We start from the raw sequence: 20497 nt of genomic DNA on the forward strand, positions 1-20497 counted from the left end.
TCACTGCTGCTACTAAGATATACCTAACTTGGAGTGAAAAAGTAGTCCAAGCTCACCACTTCTGACTCAAACATCATAAGCTGTAACATTACCTCATCTTCTGCAGTTACTTCCATTCGTGTTCCTTCTCTGTATAGGGTTTTGTGCCAAGCTATTTCATTAGCTCTGCATCTGTTATTTTTCACTGATGCCTTATAAAAGTAATAAAGCAAGATAAGGAGACAAAAGTTTAGAGTTGGTTTAAAATAGAGACACCCTAGATACTTTATTCTGAAAAATACCTCTTAAAATTCCCTATATCTGTCTGAAAATTTCCCTTAACTTTTGGAATGTTTTAAAAATAACTTTAAAATATTTGCTGCTTGTAATATATTACTGAGGTGTTTCTCTTTTTCTCTTCTCTCAATAGAGAGGGGTGTGTGCTTACCAACAGTATCACTGTGGATACTTTTCGTTTATATTGAAGCAGCCATTAGATTTAAAGATTTAAAAAACTTCCATGTAGACCTATGTCGTCCATTTGCAGCACACTGGTAAGTGGTTTTTTCTCCTTTTCTTATTAACCTTTATTTCAGCAGGGAAATTAATATTCAGGGCTTTTTATTTTCATTCAGGGTTTGGCTTCAGTTCTCCCCTTGCACATCTGTCATTAAATATTCCACAAGAAATGTACGCTAAACATTTGCACATCTGTCATTAAATATTCCACAAGAAATGTACGCTAAACATTAACCAAGTGTAACCTTTCTAAAGATACAGTGCTTGTGAGCTGTAGGGAATTTGTAGCATGGATATTCATAGCATTTCTTGAAAGTTCTTGTCATCAGTTTACAAATTTTGTATTTACATAATAAATAGATGGTAAAAGTAGCAAAAAAATAGTTTCACTGATAATTTATGTATCCTGTTATGAAAATCTTCTTCCTTTTCTGTAACAAAGCACCCCTCTTTTTCTTCTCCAATGAGAAGGATTCTCATGAGCGTCTGATTTCATAATTCACCAGAGGAAGTGAATAAGCTTCAGGTTGAAAATGATGACAGAAAATAAAAAACAAATGCTACTTATTACACTACTTCTTTGGAAGTGATAAGAGTGACTTCAGGCAAAAGACTTAAACTGCAGAGTATCCATATCTGGAAGAAGTGAACTTTTATTCTGCAAGTTTTTAGTGTAGTATGCATTGATTGGGCTATGTTTAAAAAGTGTCCCGTTTTTCCTGGAGTCATTTGGTCCAATTCCCTGTGATACAGTCTCCAATAAATTAGACATCTGTCATTTTAATTTATATTGTCTACATTGTGCACTAAATCCTTTAAACACTAATTAAATTCTATAATAGGTTACAAAAGCACTTTAGGAGCTGTGAAGAAAGGTCTTTCTGCTGCTGAATTGGATGCAAACATTTCAGCTTGTCATCAGAGTTTTAGAACTGTAGCTACAGCTGGCTTTACACAGTGTTACAAAAGAAGCATTGGCAGAGATAATGTCAGATGCATATGCAAATGATTCTTGCATTCTGGCAGCTTACTTAGAAATGTGATTTGCACAGTGCTATTACTGAGCAAAGAATGAGAAGATTTTAATGGTTAATAGTCACCTGCATCTGAGTTTTCCCCTGATCTAGGATACCTTCAGTGTTTAAAATGCAACTTCACTGTGCTTTGTTGAAATACTTGTCAAAGATATATTTATTTTTATACAGGGGTGTTTGCTCATTGATTGAGTATCCTTGTTAATAAACACACTAGCATGATTTGTTAGTATTCTGTATTGGTGCAGTTGTCACAAGCTAGTAAGAATACTTAAATTCTGCATGATGAAGCTGATACTCAAAAAAATAATTCCGAAGTTCTGTTATGCTTCTGTCATCCCTATCAACAAATGGAACAGCAGAGTCTGCTGGAAGTGAAATTCTTCATATCTTATCTGTCAGTAAGATAAGTGGAAGAACTAAGTCTAGAGATTAGATGTTTTTCACTTACAGCTTCAAGGTCAGCCTCCTAAATGAGGAATTTCCAAAGGCCTTTTGTTGCCCACAGAAGATGTCTTAATTGTGGCCATCCTCAACAGAGGCAGATGGTTATTGAGGCTTTACCTCCAGGGTCACTTCTGGCTGTACCAGGTGTGGGTGATGGCATTTTGGCTCACAGCCTTGGTCCCCCTCAGCAATGCAGTAGACCCAAAGCTGTATGTTCCAACGGCTTCTCCAGCTCTTGTTTCTCAGCCTGTGCTGCAGTGAGAAGGTATTGCAAGGCCTGTTGCAGAGGCGGTATTTTGGAGAACCATTGTTTTGTCTCAGTTTTAAAGAGTGGTGGAAGAGGGATGTGCTGTTAATTTCTGAGTGCAAAAGGATGGGGCTAAGGATCAATTTCTCCTTTTGCTGTTCTGGGTGAATGTTGTTAACACACCTCCCAGTTTAATGTCTTGCATATTACAGGGCCCTTTAGGTACAAAACTTGGGAATTTCTGCTGTATTTGGCTGTTATCTCCTTAAAAGATGTATAATTCCTAGTCTGGTGCTTGTCTAAAAGCTGTCTTTGCTATGCATAGTGCAATTGCGTTGTCGTAATCCTTTAATCTATGCTACAGTTAATTGCTGTCTGTAATGAACTGTAATTTTATCTTGATAAAGACATGCCTATATTTTTGAACTGTAGCTTTATTGTAGTACAGCAAAAAATGTTTTGTATATAGTTTTCTATGAAAAGTTGTAATTCAGACGTATTCACAGCTAGATAATTTATTACAATTTATTCATTTGCTATTATGGTTACATTTTGATTAATAATGTTGCTTTTTTTTCTTAGTATTGGCTATCCTGTTGTGACTTTGGGCTTTGGCTTTAAAAGTTACGTCAGCTACAAAATGCGTTTAAGAAAACAAAAAGAAGTGCAGAAAGAGAATGAGTTCTACATGCAGCTTCTCCAGCAAGCTCTGCCCCCCGAACAGCAGATGTTACAAAGGCAAGAGAGGGAGGCAGAGGAAGGCAAGTTGTATTTCTTACTTAATGTGTTTGCTATTATTAAAAAAAAAAAAAAAAAAAAAAGCCTAAAAGCCTGCTAAGGAAGAGCTTCTTTAGTCCATGTTGTTTTGATCAAAGTATAGTGAACTTAGAAAGAGAAGAGCAGAAATAAAATGATCTTGGCAGTGGTTAGTATGATAGTAGAAATGAAATGCATCCGCTGTTTAGTTCTTTGTTAGCAACTGCATCAATCTAGTCAGTCAGTGCTCTATGAAGCACTAGTATTTATTATTAAATCCCTTGGTTACTGTTTCCTGCCTGTAATGAGAAAAAGTCTTAAAATATCATGTGACTTCTGATTTTCTTTTCTAAATAGACTCTAATAATGATTGTTTTCTGCAGAAATAATTGATGTGTACTTAATGATTTTTTTCTTTGTATGTCACAGTATTGATTGATTTAATGAACTAAGTATTTTTTTTAATTTTGGTATTGCAGCAGCCAAAGGATTATCTGATATGGATTCCTCAATACTTTTGCAGCACAATGGAGGCATTCCAGCTAATAAAAAAATATCTGCAACGTTGCCAGAGCTAGAATATAGAGAAAAAGGGAAAGAAAAGGACAAGGATGCTAAGAAACACAACCTTGGAATAAACAACAATATTTTGCAACCTGTAGACTCTAAAATACAAGAAATTGAATATATGGAAAACCATATCAATAGTAAAAGATTAAATAATGATCTTGTAGGAAGTACAGAAAACCTCTTAAAAGAGGACTCATGCACTGCCTCGTCCAAAAATTACAAAAATGTCAGCGGAGTTGTGAACTCCTCGCCTCGCAGTCACAGTGCAACTAATGGGAGCATCCCTTCCTCATCTACTAAAAATGAGAAAAAACAGAAGTGTGCTAGCAAAAGCCCAAGCACACATAAGGACTTAATGGAAAATTGTATTCCTAATAACCAGCTAAGCAAACCAGATGCACTGGTAAGGTAAGTTTGATCTGAGCATTGTGTAATAGCCTGTCTTATCCTCCCTTCGTTCCACTACATCAAATCTTTTTTTTTTTTCTTAGGAAAATGTAACTTATGATCCCATAAAGGAGACAATTGTCTAGTAATGGAATAAGATAACTAGGAACTGGGCCTTTTGAGTTCCGTTCCTGATTTTTGCCTCTGGTTTGTTATGCAGCCTTGAGCAAATTGCTTCCTTTCTACCTCAGTATATGATACTTACCTACCTCACAGGGGTGTTGTGAGGCATAATAAATAGCTTTGACAATCATTTGATAGAAGGCATGAGGGAAATGTAAAGAATCGCCATTACAGAACTCGGTGGATGTGTTCTTGACAAACCTTCCACAGAGTGACCTTTACATCTCCAGGGAATTCAGTGGGGTTTGATGGTGCCTGAACAGGTGTTTTGTCTTAACTTTTTGTTTTGTTTTATTCTTTTCCCTTGAAATGTGTGGCTTTTGTTTTAATCTTCAATTCATGAGTATAGATGCAAAGTGTCAGCTGCCATGTAACTTCTTAAAGTGATAAGTTCAGATTCTTGCTTGCCTACCTGCTGCCCTATTGGTTTAAGTACAGGTCACAAGGATTTAATTTAGCTGCCTTGTAAACTATAAAGATTGAAAAAGTCACATCTTTACATATGCTTATCTGAGGTTTAAATAAAGATGTATTTATGAAATGCTGCTAAGTACTTAAAGTGTGTGAGTCCTGAGACATATGGTGTTGTCATATGTTACCAGAACAAGTAACCAGAACCAGAACTAAGAAAGAGGTAGTGCGTAACTGTCCAGAATGGGGACAGAGATATGTCTAGAACAAAACTGTTGCACAATTATGCACTTTCCTACCATTCCTGGCCTATGTCTCTTTTTTTCCTTTTCTCGTGTGCTGAACACTCTTTGGCCAACAAATCCTTGTTGGCTAACTTAATTGGCAGATCAGGTTCGCTTTCCCTGCAGGTACCTTTTGATAATTGGACTTTTGACTCTGGTCTGTCTCTGAGGATTTGTGCTATGTGAATACAATTACTTCAGTGAAAATACTATTTTCTCCTCTGATAATCACTCTGCCACTGATTGGTGTACCTCTGCCAATTAAATATCCAGACTAATTGATACCTAATGTCTGTAGAGAACTTGTATGAAGCAAATAAGAAACCAGCTAATCAATCTAATCTGTGAATCAAATTCAGCCAAGATTAATGGGAGCAGATGGCTCTGTCTTCAGCAAAGCTGCATCTAAATAAACATGTACAGGACTGCTGTATTTGTATGTTGCTAGTTTCAGATGGGCATCTCTATACTCTTTATATGGCTTATTTGCTCACTGAGGATGAAAACAGGCCACTTAGCTTTGCTGCAGTTCAAAATATCATTCATAAGTCTTGAGAAAAGAGAAGGGAAGCGCTTTATAGAATGACCTGCCAGACTAAGAATTTTGTCCCATGTAGCTATGACAAGGAATGAGTTTTAAACCTTGTGTGTTTTAAGTTTTAAATTACATATTGAAATTCTTATATGCTGTGATGTGAGCTTAGACCAGGCAGTCATTATAATTGTCCAAAGTGGGCTTTCTAATGCAGAAGTGAGTATACAATAAACTAGACTGTGTCCTTACAGAATTCTAGCTCCTCTAATTTACTGGGTAGGGACAGAGTACACAGGATCCTCTGAAAGTGCCTTTGTGCAATGTAGCCTTACTCTGCCCTGAAAGTGAATTAAGCTACTTCAGTCTTTTGTTTGTCAAGTGTTTCTATGTGATGCGTGGGTGTGATGTGGGGCTGTGCTACAAATTCCTGTACCTGCTTGTTGTACACTGATTTCCCCATGCAAGCAAGCCAGGAGCACTTAAAACACCAACGTCCTGTGTGTTGCTGCTCACAGTTTCTTACAAACGTAGATGACTGAAATCATTCATGAAATCTTGTTTCTATTCAGATTGAGTATGTAACTCCTACACCAATGGAAGCATAAACTTACCTGACAAATTGGATGGGATGTTCTGCGCTTAAATTTAAAAATTCATGTGTTGTTTTTTTTAACTTGTCAGTTACCCTGTCCCTGGAGTGTAAGGCATTTGTTCATCATCTTTTCCACTTCCAGTAGTATTACTCATTCCTGTTATTAAACTTTTAGTCTGCATCAGTGCCGTACCCTGAAAAGGGCTATGTGAAGTCCTGCATTTGTGTCCAGCTTTCAGATCAGATCTGCTCAGCTTCCAAATAAAGATGCTTTTTATAACTACTTGTCCAGCAGACTCACAGCAGGATGTCAAAACCAAGCTGCTTTGCTTTCGTGTTCACAAATGATTTCCCTGAGCTGACTAACCAGTATTAAATGTAAAGTATGCCTTATGACTGCTAGGGACTCAGGATTAACAGGGGTTATTCTAGACAGTAAAGACTGGGGTTTTTTGAGAACAAGACAGTCTTGCATGCTTGTTAACTTTTTCCCTTAAATATTTGATGTGACATTTATATCTGAAAGGGTACTGCTAATAAATTTAAGTTTATATTTTATATATACAATATTACTCTTATTTGAAAGTAAGTTTTTATTTTTGTTCTGTCTGGTAAATGGTTAGTGCATGTGTGTTTAGTTTTCTGGAGAGGAAGTTACTGATACCCATCTCTAGCTATTTCACTGAATAATATGTTACGTTATTGTCATCTTGTTAGCTAGAGCAGAGGAATTCAAGTGGCTCTGTCCCTGCTGATCAGCCTTTAAAGTAACCTCTGTCTTAAGTTTGGTTTTTTGTTTGTTTGTTTGTTCCTACAATTGAAATGAATATCTACTTCTGATGGATGCTGAAATCTGCTGTTTGTTTGTCAAGAACTTAATAATTGAATCTCTGTGATCTGAGTTGCTTATTTCCCAACATTGCGGTAATTGGGCTAACGGAGGGATACATTTGGTATCCAATGCAGGGTTAACCATGATATCCCCTTACACTTAATAGTGTTTGTCACTAGGTACAGAGCAAGTTGACTTTTTGTTATTGTTACTTGTTTCACTGTCACTTCTGAGGTGCAGCAGGTTTTGTTCATGTTTTAGGGGGCTCGATGTATGGAACAAGTCCAAGCTGTAATTGATGCAGAATTTTTGTGTGTGTGTTGCTTATTACACAGTAATAATCAGGTCCTGCCTCTAGTTATTTGCATCCTTAAAAAAAAACAAAAAACAAACAAAAAAACCCACATACAAAAAACTGGCAGTGCAGCTTGGCAAAACTGTTTGTATCCATAGAGGTCTTGCCTTTGGCACATGAGGTGTTGAAACAAGCTGTCTTATGTACTAATTATTTTCAGAGATAACGATGACATCTTCTGGAAGTTGGTCTAAGAAAAATATTTGTGAAGCAAGGGCTGGTCTGCCACATCTTATTTTGCTTTCTTAAAATTTAATATTACCTGCAGAGATGAACTTGAAGGTTTCAATGTAAATTTCTGTTCATTTGATGCTAATTATTATACATCTTCTGTGGCACCACTGACATTCTAAAAGTGATTGCTGCTGCTTCCTTATCCCCCCTGCCTGAAACGGCATTAGTATACCAGAAGGCTTGCTGCTGTCAGCTGCAGTGGGGGAGATGGTCAGTGTTTCCTGCGATATGATGGGAGTGAAGGAAAGTATAGAATAGAAAAGCAAAAGAATTGGGCATGTAAATTAGAAATCTGGGAGGCAATCCTTCTAGCAGACCATTTTCAAGCCACTGTCAGCGTAGTGCTTGGACTGTTCAGAAACAGAATAACCTTTTGAAATGCCAGCTACTTAGATCGATTCTGTGCAGGAAAAAAAATAAGTAACTCTGCTTTCTCTCTGTGGATTACTGTCTTTTTGGTAATGAAAAATGCTCTGAGGAACTGCTGGTAACAGCATATTAGTTACAGCAGGAGAACCTCAGTGCCGTGGGATCACATTGGCTACTTCAAAGAAGTAGGTTCACTGCGGCAGATGCTTATGCCAACAGATTGGGCCGGAATAGAACAAAGGAAAAAATGAGTCTTAGAAAAGCATCCGGGTGCTTTCTGGGTCTTTTAAAACTTTAATTTTTATATCAATTGTGTTTAATTTGTGTGCAGTTGTCAGGTGATTATGGAATTGCATTAACCAAGTAAACTAAGCAACAAGGGTATGTTATTCACCAGTTATCAACACGTAAGAGGATTAAGCTGAATTGAGTTGTCTTTAAGTTGATCCATCAATCTTCCTTGAAGCATTTGGAAAAATACTCAGTCTTGGAGGTGACTACTGATTAATTCTCTTCATCAGTGAGATCAGCAATGATATGTGGTAGTGCTGAGGAAAGAAAAGGGGTAAATCTGCATTTATAGTAATGACAAACCAAAAGAAATTGGCCTTGGTTGTATAAACAGCACAATGTAATAATCTGCAACTAAACCCTCATTTTAAAAATAGTTGTGTGTCAAAATGACTTGTAGTTTGTGCAGCAATAGAGAAAAGTATTTTCTAGAACTCAAGTTTTCTTCACCCCTCTTTGTAAATAACTTTTCCAATAAGCCTGGAAATAAGAGACTTAAGCAGAAAATGAAATGGCAGAAAGAATAATAATAATAAAAAAAGTGCTGTCTTATTGGGTCATTTATCATTGTAACAGTAGTGCAGACTATTACGGTGGGGAGGAGGGAAAACTCCACACACTAGTCTGTGCTCATAGCAGCGAAGCTTTCTTTTATGACATTGTATTGGTTTACCTTGATAATGCGCTTTCATTTTAGAAAGGGGGCAACATTTTAGAAAGGGTGTTTTTAATCTCTTTGTATTTCTGTGAAATGATGGATGACCTCTCTGTCTATATACAGAGAAGAGCTTTGACTTGCCGTTCCACAGGAGGAATTTTTTAGGCTGAAAATGTTTGACTGGACTTTATAAGATGGATAAGAACATGGTTACACACCAGAGAATGCAAGGAGTACATATGGCTTTGAGGGGAAACTAACTTCACATCTCTCTTTTTTTTTTTTTTTTTTTTTTTTTTTAAATGAAGTTGTTTCTCTAGCTAATAGTGGCAGGTCTGGGAGAGAAACCATATAGGAAACATTTGGTCCTTGCATTATGATGGATTATTAGCTTCCTAACTCACTTTAGATAGTAAGGAGCATTTATTTTCTCTATAAATCGCAGAAAACATCTGCTCTGGTATTTAAAGCTATAGTAAAAACTACAGTATAATGAAAAGGAGTAATTAAAATCTGGTAAAATCTTGCTTTAAAACTTGTTTAGAAATAAGTCCATCCATAGATGGTCTTGTTTAGAAATGGTTTTGTCTGACATTGACTTGGAAGAGATTAGTTTTCTCTATTAATTCCATTTTGCCCCTTTGGAATTGCACTATAGCAGTTGATCACTCACTGTATGTAGATTGATCATGTTTTACATATGTTAATTCTGTCTTTTGACTGTTTAAGTTAGTTCATCTGTGCTGATAGGAGTGATTGTTTCACAACAGAATAAAAACTCTTAACTGCATGGTGTTCTGAAATTCAGGTGTGTGGAAGTACTGGATCCTTTGCTTAGAGTAAGTCAAACTGGTTAACTTGCCATTCTTTCACTCCTGAGCCTACGGTGAGCTCATTTGTGGTGGCTAGTAAATCAGAGACTGTGTTTTAATGGATGCGCAATGTATATAGTTCCCAGTTTATACCTGCTAGCAGTTTCTAAGAAAAAAGAAGCTTCTCTCTGCAGTGTTTAGTCAGTGAAGGGTTGCAGGCGAACAGCGCCAACTGCTCATAGGCAGTAATATTCTATCGGTATGTGGTCTGCCTGGGTGTGTTTTAGCGGTGTGGCTACTGTTTTTTCATAAGCAATGGAAGCACCCAGAGTTCAATTGATTCTTGTGAATTTAATCCTGGCTTCTTTGCGATTTACAGTGAAAGTCATAGTGAATGGCAGGTTGGTCTTGTTTTCCTGTAAAAGCTACCCAAAGTCCCCTGTGGTCCTTCAGAGTAAAAGGATGAATATTTGATGCTTGGAGCATGCTTGAAAAGTTAGGGTGGAAAGGACATCCATGAGGCTTTGGCTCTGTGTTCAGGCAGGATTTGAGTGATGTATAACGAGTGCGCAACGCTTCCTGACCCCAATTCTCGCAAATGTAATGTACACAGCTCTGTTTGGACACTTAAACCTATGCTGTGTAAAAAGGAAAGCTGTGGCTTGTCGCCTAATATATTTCCTCCTGGTTTGGAAAGTAGGCATCCTGTCTGCTCATGTTTGTGTGCACTCTATGGATCATGCAGGTTTCATCTTTCTTTACAGCACAGTCTGGACCAGCCCCATGAGCACTGCAGGTACAGAGCCCTCATTGAAACCAGCAGGAATGCCATGAGCCAGATGGCCTAAGAAGTTTGAACTAATGTCAATACTCTGTTGCCAAAAATACAAATTCAGCTTGTCCTGTACCAGCACCGCTGATTTATTTGGGCTTTACCTGATCAGTGCTTCTTTTCCTGGAATACTAAATAACCAAAATAAATCCTGGTATATCTTATTTGAGCAAGTTTGACATAGTCTTAGTTACAGGGAAATGGCTATTTACAGCTGTCTTATTTTCACAGTTATCCTTTATTGTAGAGATATATGTTGAAATTATTTATACATACTTGTCAATGTAAAGTGTGTGTGATTTATGTGCATTCCTTTACATTTTCCTACCAACCGTTTTTTCACCTATTTATGAAAACCTATATTAAAACCAATCAGCTGTTGGCAGGCAAGAGTCTGTTAATGCTTCCTACAGCATCTTACTGTCTTCAATTAATAAGTTTGCTCTTTCTAAAATACTTAGTTACTGCTTATTGGAAGATTAAATTGAACTGTTATATCATGCAAACGGCTGTCCAGCTCTATCACTTAACATACTGAACACGGTGAAAATACATACCTAATACGGTCTGCTGATGGGTTTTCCATTTTTGGTTTGTGTGCTGTGTTACATGGTTGAATGAATATTTGGTTAGGTTTGCAAATTCTTTTCCTCTTACAACAGAGTTGAAATGATTTGTGGTCTTCAACATGAAATGTGTATTTGCTTTGTACTATTGCTGTTTGCCTACTAAGTATAAGTTGGGTTTTTTTTTTTTCTTTTTAGAGGTACATTTGACCACAATTTATACTATAGTAAAAGGAATTCATCTTACCAGTGGGGCAGTTCAAGTATAACTGGAAAGACAGCTTAGTACAGCTGTAGCGAGTAGGCTCTGAGCATTTGAGTTCTATGAGTGTATTATAGACCACACTCTTTTATAGGCTGTTTCTTTCTGTTCATTTACCCAGTAGACCTCTTTGGTGCAGTTTTAGCCAATACAGACATACTTTTATGAATTTCCATAAGTTTGATGATTCCACATTTAACCTCCTGATTCATTCACACAGGATGTTCTTATGCCTCATATCATTACATCTCTCGCTAGCATTTTAGGTTGAGGATTTTCCTGCGCAGAAGCCCGAAAGAGCTAAGTGGTTTTCATTACGAGGACAAAAAGCTATAACCGTTCATCTGTGCTAGTGAATGTCAATAAGGGCAGTTCATTTTGGCTTTTGGGACTATTTTCCCCAAGTCTGAATGTTCAACTACCATTAATTCTGTATGGAACTTTAGGAAACAAAACCATCTTTATCTTCTTTATGAACATTGAAAAATTTTTACATCAATAACTGACGGAGCAAATGAGAATTATGTGTGAATGACTGAGAGGCGTATTTGCTTTAAATAAGTATGTAACATAGTGCTTGTAAAACATGGTTGGTTATTCACCTATGATGTGTTTTTATTCTAAGAATCAATAATCTTGTTTTGAAAATGTGGGGAAAAAATAAGGTGAGCTAGGGGCCTCTCTTTAGAAATTCGTGTTTTCTTTAACCAGTTTTGGTTGAAAATATTTTAATTAATAAGCTTGCATGAGTCTTCAAGAACTTTCAGAAGCTACAATTAAGTGTATAGCAGATGGTCTCTGTTCAGGAGCAATTAAAACTACATTTACTGACTCCTGAACTGTGGATGACTTAACACGTACTCTTTATTCAACATGCACATCATGTACTTCAAGAAAAAAAAATGTTTAGGTGAGAATTCAGCAGTATGCTCCATTGCTCAGCTATAACTAACAAATGAAACTCAGAATTAGTTGAGAAAAGTAAAATTTGTTCATATGTGCACCTGTCCTTGTTTACAACTTCTCAGACTTACCCATTTCACTTCTGCTTGAAGAGGAAAGATACAATTCCATAGGATTTGTTTTACAACTCTGCAGTGCATGGAGGAAAACAAAATTCCTGTGGGAGGTTATGAAGTGTGTGCATAGCTATACATAGAGCTATATGTGTGTAGTTACATAAAACATTATTATTTAGCAAGGATAGACATAATTTCTGAGAGCTGATTATTTTAAGTATGAAGGGTTTGGGGGGGTTGGCAGATGGTATGTTGTTTACTCTGCTTATTTTTATATAATGTGCTTGAACCTTTGGGTAACTGGGAAATAAAGTGAAATTATCTTTTAAAATTGTCTTTCTTAGGTTGGAACAAGATATTAAAAAGTTAAAGGCTGACCTGCAAGCAAGCAGGCAGATTGAACAGGAGCTACGTAGTCAGATCAGTTCTCTGACTAACACAGAGCGGGGAATTCGGTCTGAAATCGGACAGCTCCGGCAAGAAAATGAACTGCTTCAGAACAAGTATGTGTGTTTATGCAGCTGTGTACATTAGTTGCTGATGACTGTAGTCTGGTAAAGGGGAATTATTATGTTAAGACTTTACAAAATTTGAGGCACTTGTCTGCAAATCCAGCAAGACTCATTTGGGACCATTGGCAGCAATTTATTTTTAGTAAGTAAAATCCTCCATTAAATCCCATACCTGTTATTTTCCAGATTACACAATGCTGTACAAATGAAACAAAAAGACAAACAAATGATCAGCCAGTTGGAGAAGAAACTAAAGGCAGAGCAGGAGGCACGAGCCTTTGTAGAAAAACAATTAATGGAAGAAAAGAAGAGAAAGAAGTTGGAAGAAGCAACTGCTGCACGTGCTGTCGCCTTTGCTGCTGCTACAAGGTACTTTTGTTCTACACAAGAAGCAAGCTCAGCTCCAGAAAATTACTGAAATGTAGCTGTTGCTACTGAAATGTGTTTTGGGGGGATTTGGGGAGGCACTTCTCACTCTTCTGTACTGTATTTGATTTTTTTTAATTTTTTTTTTTAAAGCTGTATTTGTGTTAAGAGGTTTATTTGTGTTAAGGCAGTGGGAGGACTGGGAGATCTTGCATGAAGCTGAGTCTCAGTACTCATATACATTCCATTTACAGGATGTAAAGGATGAATATGCTCTAAATTATCTGCTGTACCTTGATTGTGCTAACAGAGATGTTGTACCCTGCATGGGTCAGTCTGCTTTAAAAAAAGGAACATCACCTTTCATGTGGGGGCTGTAAATCAAGGATACATGTAAAAACGTTGGCCAAAATACTGTCTTGATCGCAGATTTTGAAAGTTTTCTGCTCTAGCCAGTGACTACCAGTGCTCAGGACAGTGGTGTTTCAGTAGTAACATAGGTGTATAGGTGGGAAGTTTTTCAAGATGAAAGCATGGCACAAATGTGGATCATTTTAATCTGCAGTGCTTCAAATGTCTAAGAATTATTATTTCTGCGTTTCTGCCCCATATTTCATAAATATTCCAAATTTCCTAATACTTGAGGCGTAACATTGAGTAACTTTTTGCAGCTCTTTGCATTGTTGCCATAAGGGAAATTCTCTTGCTGAAAAGAACAAAGTTAGCTTCTTCTTTTTATCCTTCAATATTTATATTAATTTTCATGTTATAAACAGTTCAGGAATGACAGTCTCATTCTTATTTCATCTTCTTCTCTTTTAATGTTTTTTCTGCAGAGGAGAATGTACTGAAACTTTACGAAATCGTATCCGAGAGCTGGAGACAGAGTGTAAGAAGCTAACAATTGACATAAAGCTGAAAGAAGATCAGATACGAGAACTAGAAATAAAAGTTCAGGTAATGAGAAAGCACCAGGGGCTTAGATCATCCTCACAATGAGTTGCTTTCAACCCTCTGAAATTGGTGAATCTACATAAGAGGCAATCAACCCCTTCAAGAATTATGCTCTTGAGATGTCTGTCTTGCATATCTTGCATCAGGCTTTGTAAGAATGTGGGTATGAGAAAGGTTAATAGTCTCAGCTCCACACCATTCAATTGTTTAAATTACTAGATTTTACCCCCCCCCCCCCCCCCCAAACGAATGGTCTGGGTAGGCTGAGAATATAATCCCCTCAACAACATTTTTTGGTCTAATATGAGGAGCTTGTTGCCAGTATGTATCATTATAAATTTCGCTGCTAGCAAGTAAGATTGCTTACTCAATGCAATCTTAATCACTGGCCAGACATTTTAAATTTTTTTTTTTTTTTTTTTTCTGTGAAAGGGCTTGAATATTGAAAGTACATTGTGGTAGACTTGCAGCAGACACATTGTCTGGCATGTTAGAGTTTAAGAGCTCAAATGTGTGAGTTGAAGTTGACCTTATTCCTTTAAAATGTCTGTTCCTAAAGATGTATACGGACTGTCAACTGGCAATTTGCATGAATATGTATTTTTAATGTCCTGTGGGTTTTTAGACACTCTTCAGAATCCACCTGGTCTTATTGTGAATTTGTTTCCAAATAACATATGCAGTCTTGTTGTTCCTAGGTTTACCAAACCCTTGAAAACAACTGTGGTTATCCATAGAGAATATGAGCATGGCTTTCAGATAATTAAACCCAGCTATAATCAAGCTTTTTGGTTTTATTACTGTCTTCAAACTGTTAGAGAAGCTTTTTGCTGCAGGCATTAATATTTCCCCTGTTGTATTATTGTTTCTTCATTCAAAAGTATAGAACTTTTTTTGTGTATAGCATTTCTTTTTTTCTTAGTCAAAATATTAATCCATACTTGCCAGCCACAAGGTGCCTGTCTCTTAGGTGTAGAATACTTGCTCCCTCCTTTTTCTCTTTCCTAAATTTCTGGGTTTGCAGCACAGTTAGGTTCAATGTGGGAAGTATTCTGAGATAAAGAAATCCCTCTCATCAGCCAACTGAAATAGCTTAAAATGCTTATTTAGTATCCCTTTAAATTGTCTAGCAAGAGATCAGTCCCCATTCTAGCCATTTTGCTTACGGGAAGTGTTTTCATACTCCACAGGTTAGCTAAGAGTACTGTGCGGCTGCTTAGCTGGCACTTGGAAGTGCTGAGGAGGGTTTCTGGGTGGAGGGTCTCGATACGGATGATAGAGGGCTGAGAAGCAGAGTAAATGGTACTTGCTCACCGCACTGTAATTATGCGTTGTACAATATGGCTTTAATCACTTGTATGATGGTCATGTATAATTACTGGAGGTAATATTACAGTGTCCTTAATTAACCATCATTTTAATTTTACAGTATTAATACCAGGCCCAGTGGTGTGCTGTGGGGAAGAGAAAGACTTCTCAGTGTATCTCATGTGTAAAGTCGATGAGAATAACATTTGTCCTAATTACTCCTACAGGAGCTGCGGAAGTACAAGGAAAATGAGAAGGATACGGAGGTGTTAATGTCAGCACTTTCAGCCATGCAGGATAAAACACAGCACTTAGAGAACAGCCTGAGTGCAGAGACAAGAATCAAGCTGGATCTGTTCTCTGCATTAGGAGATGCAAAACGGCAGCTTGAGATTGCCCAAGGTAATGTGGGATAGTTTAATTCAACGTGTAGTACTGACTGAAATTGTGGAAAATATGACAGAAAGAAAGAATATCCTCCCTTTTTATTTAGGGGTGGGCTATGGCCCCTGCTCAGCATTTCAGCTTTCAGTAGGTTTTTGTCTTGTACAGCTTTGTGAATGTGAGCCTAAGCAATCCAGCTGATCAGCTGACCTAATTTCCCCAAGCTATTGAACTGAAGACAATAAATGTCAAGATGGGCGTTTAAGTTAATTTATGATGATTTTCTACATTTTTATAAACCATTACCTTAAAGCTGGAGAACTTCTTTTGAAGAGCTAGAAGATAAAATAATGGTTGCCATCTATTAAGCCCCTGTCCTTGAATCCTAATAATATTTTGATACTCCTGAAGTAAATACAACCTAAATGAAGGCGGGGGGGGGGGGGGAACAACCCAACCGGTTTTAAACCTCATGCTGGTGAGGTAAGTGTGGACACCGGTGTATGTGTTGGGCTGGTGTTGCAGCCACCAGAGGGAGCATGAAGCCAGTATAAAACCCTGCTTAGACTGGCCTTTGTTGAGCTGTGCAAACCTTGAAGCAAAATTAAATAACCTTCCGATCTAGTACCTGTTTAATTTCCTTGCAGAAGTTTGCTTGGTTGCAGGAAAATTTGATTAGAGTGAGAAATTTTTTTTTGTTTCATTTCATTGGTGTTTCTCTTTACGTAGTTTCATAAATTGCTGTAGTGGTGTTGTGAGTGTGCACAAAGGGGGTTTAGAAAAATGGTGAGAATAGGACAGTTTTGAAAATAAAGTAAATAACACATTTTAATAAGCAAATACTTCTGCTTCTGTGAGGTGCTTGTAAAATGCAAATGGAAAGGTGCAGAAAAAAGTTAAGCCGTAGAAATAATCTTTTGGTATGTTGCAGCTGTGAATCCAAACAATGCAAAATCTAATGGGAGTGCTATGTCTAGTTGTGTTACACGGTAACTAGAGGTAATTAAACATAGTTCGTTGACACGAACCAGGAGTTACTTGAGTTGTGCTTATACTGATAATCATGTTAGAGTGAATGTCTTCTGGGTGTTTTGCTTCAACAGCTGTTATCATTGGAACAGTTGGTGGAGGGTGAGAACATGCTGCTGGTTCTAAGTGATGTTATTTGCTGTTTTCAGGGCAAATCATTCAAAAAGATCAGGAAATCAAGGACCTAAAACAGAAGATTGCAGAAGTTATGGCAGTAATGCCCAGCATAACATACACTGCAGCCACCAGCACTCTGAGTCCTGTTTCCCCACATTACTCTTCCAAATTTGTGGAGACCAGCCCTTCTGGACTTGATCCCAATGCCTCTGTTTATCAGCCCTTGAAGAAATGAATGCCAATTTTCTTTTTGCCCAGTAATTTTGTCATGCTGAAGGCATCACACAGGAGTGTCTCTTGCAGTCAAGATGAAATTGTATTGTGTGAGACTGTATTTGTTGTCATTTAAAACAGGATAAAAAGAACATCTGGATTGACTAGAACTGCCCATCAGTTTTTCTTGTAAATTTTTAGAAAACCTCACAGAACTTTGCAATTTATTTTCCTTGGCCAATGCATTAAAAACAATTCTTGGTTTTCAAGTAGCCAATTTTGCCTTTTTATGTACTCTTGCATGGTTTCCTCTTGAAAAATACAGGGCTTTGCTTGATTTTGAACCCTTTCTTCTTTTTTTTTTTTTTTTTTAAATAATCAAGTTGAATTTGCAGATTCATTCAGAAATAGTGAGGAAAAAACTTTAGTTTTACAGTGAAAGGGTTAAATAATCTAACAAAGCTTTGATTTATAGATGTATTAAATACAAATATGTGATGTTGCAGAAGATAATTTGATTACCCCTCAAAGGACCAAACAAATTTCAGGGGCGTTGTTTAAGGGAAAGAATAAGAGAATAGATGATGATGTGACGGTTGTTGTTGTGTGAAATATTTATATTCCCATTGGTGTTTTTAGTCATTGAGAATTGCTAACAGTCTTGTTCACAGTGCCTTGGGAAAAGACATTTCAAGAGGAAACTTGATAGTTTAAACTATTTTTTCCCCCCTTCACTGTCATCTAGCTTATATATCAAGCTCATTACAGAGTCTACTGCAAATTGTACATGGTAATTTGGATGTTCATTATAAACCAAGGTTACATCTCCTGTTTATTTTGATATAAACTCAGCAGTGTTCTGTAACTTGCCTTGATTATACTGCATCATGGAAGGCACAATATTAATACAGGAAGCGTTATTGTGAAGGCGGAACTGTGCAATGTACTGTATACAAGAGACTGTAAAGCTGGCTAATAAAAGCTGCAGTTCTGGGTTTTTTTTATTTTATTCAACTGTGATTTACACTTTATATCACCTTGTGTTTGACAATTTAAATGGAGCTGAATATTTTTCAGCTGTTGTGCCAAGGAGTTTTTAAGGAGTTTTAAAGGAAACTCATAAATTGCACAAAGGTTTAAGTTAAAATGTATATTATACATTGATAGAAAGTGTTTGCACTGGCAACTTCTGAAGTGTTTCAGATTTTTTGAGGGTGGGGATTGGAGGGGTGGGAAGCAAAATTGTATTGGAAACTAGCAGAATTACAAACCCAACATTATGATTTTGCAAACATGCAGTGGACTCTGGAAGGACAAAGTTCTTCTTAAAAGAAAAGATTTTTTTTTAAAAAAGTTTCATGTTAATTGGCATGTATGCCTCATTAAAAAAAGAATGAAGTAGGACACGCAAGTCAATAGAAGTATTAAAGTTTCATCATTTTAATCACAGATATTCTTTTGGGATAAAACTTCTAGCTTTAGCCAGGTGTGCATGTTGCTGTCATTTGCATTTTTGAATCATCTTGTGTAATTGTCACCATAAAAGTGTTACTCAGAAATGTCATAGGTTTTTCATCTTTGTGCAAAACATGAAATATTGTCACTGACTTTTTGTGTTGAGGTTCCCCCATTTTGCTGCCTACTTTGGCACAATTTTCGTTCAATACTTGGTCTTGGCTGCATTCTTTTTTTCTGTGGGGTTTACAAAGAATAAACATTTTCTTGCAGATAAAAAAAAAAATAATTTTTTTTGCCTTTTTAACTGACCTGATTTAGCCTGGTATAAAGAATACATTTTGTTTTAAAGAGCACTCTGTTATTCCAGGTAAGTCTTCTCTTTTGCAACAGAGCTTCACTTCTGTGAAACAGAAGGAAGAACAGATATTTTTTGTATTCGACGTATAAACTTAGCAAGTTACCCTGTCTGTGGCTTTAAAAAAAAAAAAAAAAAAAAAAAAGGGTGAATTTTTTGAGAATTGCAGAAGTATGTCTGTAAGTTTAGCCTTTGTTCCTTTCCAGCCATTCTCCTTACTGCCAAAGCAAAGCAAAGATGGACAATTTGGAGGTCATTGTTGAGACAAAAAGAAAGAACAACTTGTCCCTGGTTTTCAGTATATCAGCTTAATACTCTTAGCAGCCACAGTTCCTGTTGTAAAAATTTTTATTGCAAATCCTGCAGTTGTATTCAGGGTAAATGAGCTGCCTTTTACATCTTTGCTTTGGCTACTGCTGTAGCTGGTCCTGACATGGGTGTTCTTCTCTGACTGCATTAGGCCTTCAGGTAAAATTTTTCAGGTACCAAGAAATTCCAACTTCAACTATTCTGTGATTCTGCTGCAAGCACTTCCAGAACTTTCAAGTTCGCTGAGGACATGTTCTTTTTTTTCTTTCTTCTTCTCAAACCACCACCACTCTGACATACACGTAGATCATCTCCTAATCAAAATACATTATAGATAAGTTTGCAATTTTAACGTATCACGTTGCAGTGCAGCAGAAGTTGCATTCTGTAGTACCCTCCTCAGTTCAAATGCAAATGTTCCTTTAGGAAAGGTGAAAGTATTTGCAGGCACCAGTCTGCTATGCAGGATAAGTGGAGTGAGTTGAAAGAGATAATTTAAGCACTCAAATCTTATACCAGCCAACCTCTGGATCTTTAAATATTTAAATGTCTGAAATGGAAAATATCGTAATGACTCATCATAAATTGTACTTGCAAGATTAATATATAGGGAATTTAAGAATGTAAGACTGCAGAAGGGTCACCTAAGATATTTTGGTTTTTCCACAGTCAATTTTGAAATATTACTGCAGAATAAATACTCTAGAGAGATCTGCCAAAGAAAAACTGAAGTATCCAGAACTTTTTCCATCAGCATAAGTCTAGGAAGAAAAGGTAATGGAAAGACAGGACTTCTATGTAATGGTTTTGAGCACCTCAGGGTTTATCCTCACTAAAATTTTAAGTAGAGTGGAAAGCAGTATGTAATTTTATTTTTAATATTTAACAAAAAGCTCCTTTATTCATAGAATCTATTCTCTAACTGTGCTAAGATGAACTAGCTCCCCTTTCTTAGTATATTTCATGGTGATGGGGAAGGGAGGGCTTAAATGCATGTATTGAACTCAGTCTTGCTTCATCGAATAACTTCCAGAAAGTAAAAAAAATTGCTGCTTTGACTGAAATGTCCTCTGTGACCAGCTGGAAATGAAGCTGGAGATACCAACTTGAGCGCAGGAAAGCAGGTGAACTTCCATCTACCTTAAAGTAGCTATTTCCCCTGAAGTGTTTAAGCAGAACAAACTTGTGGTTTGTTTTTCCTTTTTATTTCTTAATTGTTAAATCAGATTTGGAATTTGTTTGCTTATCCCAGCGTTGCCTTAAGCACACTGGAATTGCACACTAGAGTAACTGGCTCCAAGACAGTTTCTTAGACGGA

General features: G+C 36.9%; 1 protein-coding gene across 1 annotated transcript in view; it reads left to right on the top strand.

The window, feature by feature from the left end:
- MACO1 (macoilin 1) overlaps positions 1-18066 on the top strand; it is a 30188-nt gene extending 12122 nt beyond the window's left edge. Inside the window, exons 4-11 of the mRNA XM_069803158.1 lie at positions 410-533; positions 2809-2987; positions 3462-3960; positions 12519-12677; positions 12873-13055; positions 13889-14009; positions 15542-15716; positions 16877-18066. Of these exons, the coding sequence (XP_069659259.1) occupies positions 410-533; positions 2809-2987; positions 3462-3960; positions 12519-12677; positions 12873-13055; positions 13889-14009; positions 15542-15716; positions 16877-17079 (1643 nt within the window). The 3' untranslated portion in view covers positions 17080-18066. The remainder of the gene's footprint in view (positions 1-409; positions 534-2808; positions 2988-3461; positions 3961-12518; positions 12678-12872; positions 13056-13888; positions 14010-15541; positions 15717-16876) is intronic.
- Positions 18067-20497: the final 2431 nt, after the last annotated feature.

The sequence above is a fragment of the Haliaeetus albicilla genome, chromosome 16, assembly GCF_947461875.1.
Source record: "Haliaeetus albicilla chromosome 16, bHalAlb1.1, whole genome shotgun sequence".
Classification (NCBI taxonomy): Eukaryota; Metazoa; Chordata; class Aves; order Accipitriformes; family Accipitridae; genus Haliaeetus; species Haliaeetus albicilla.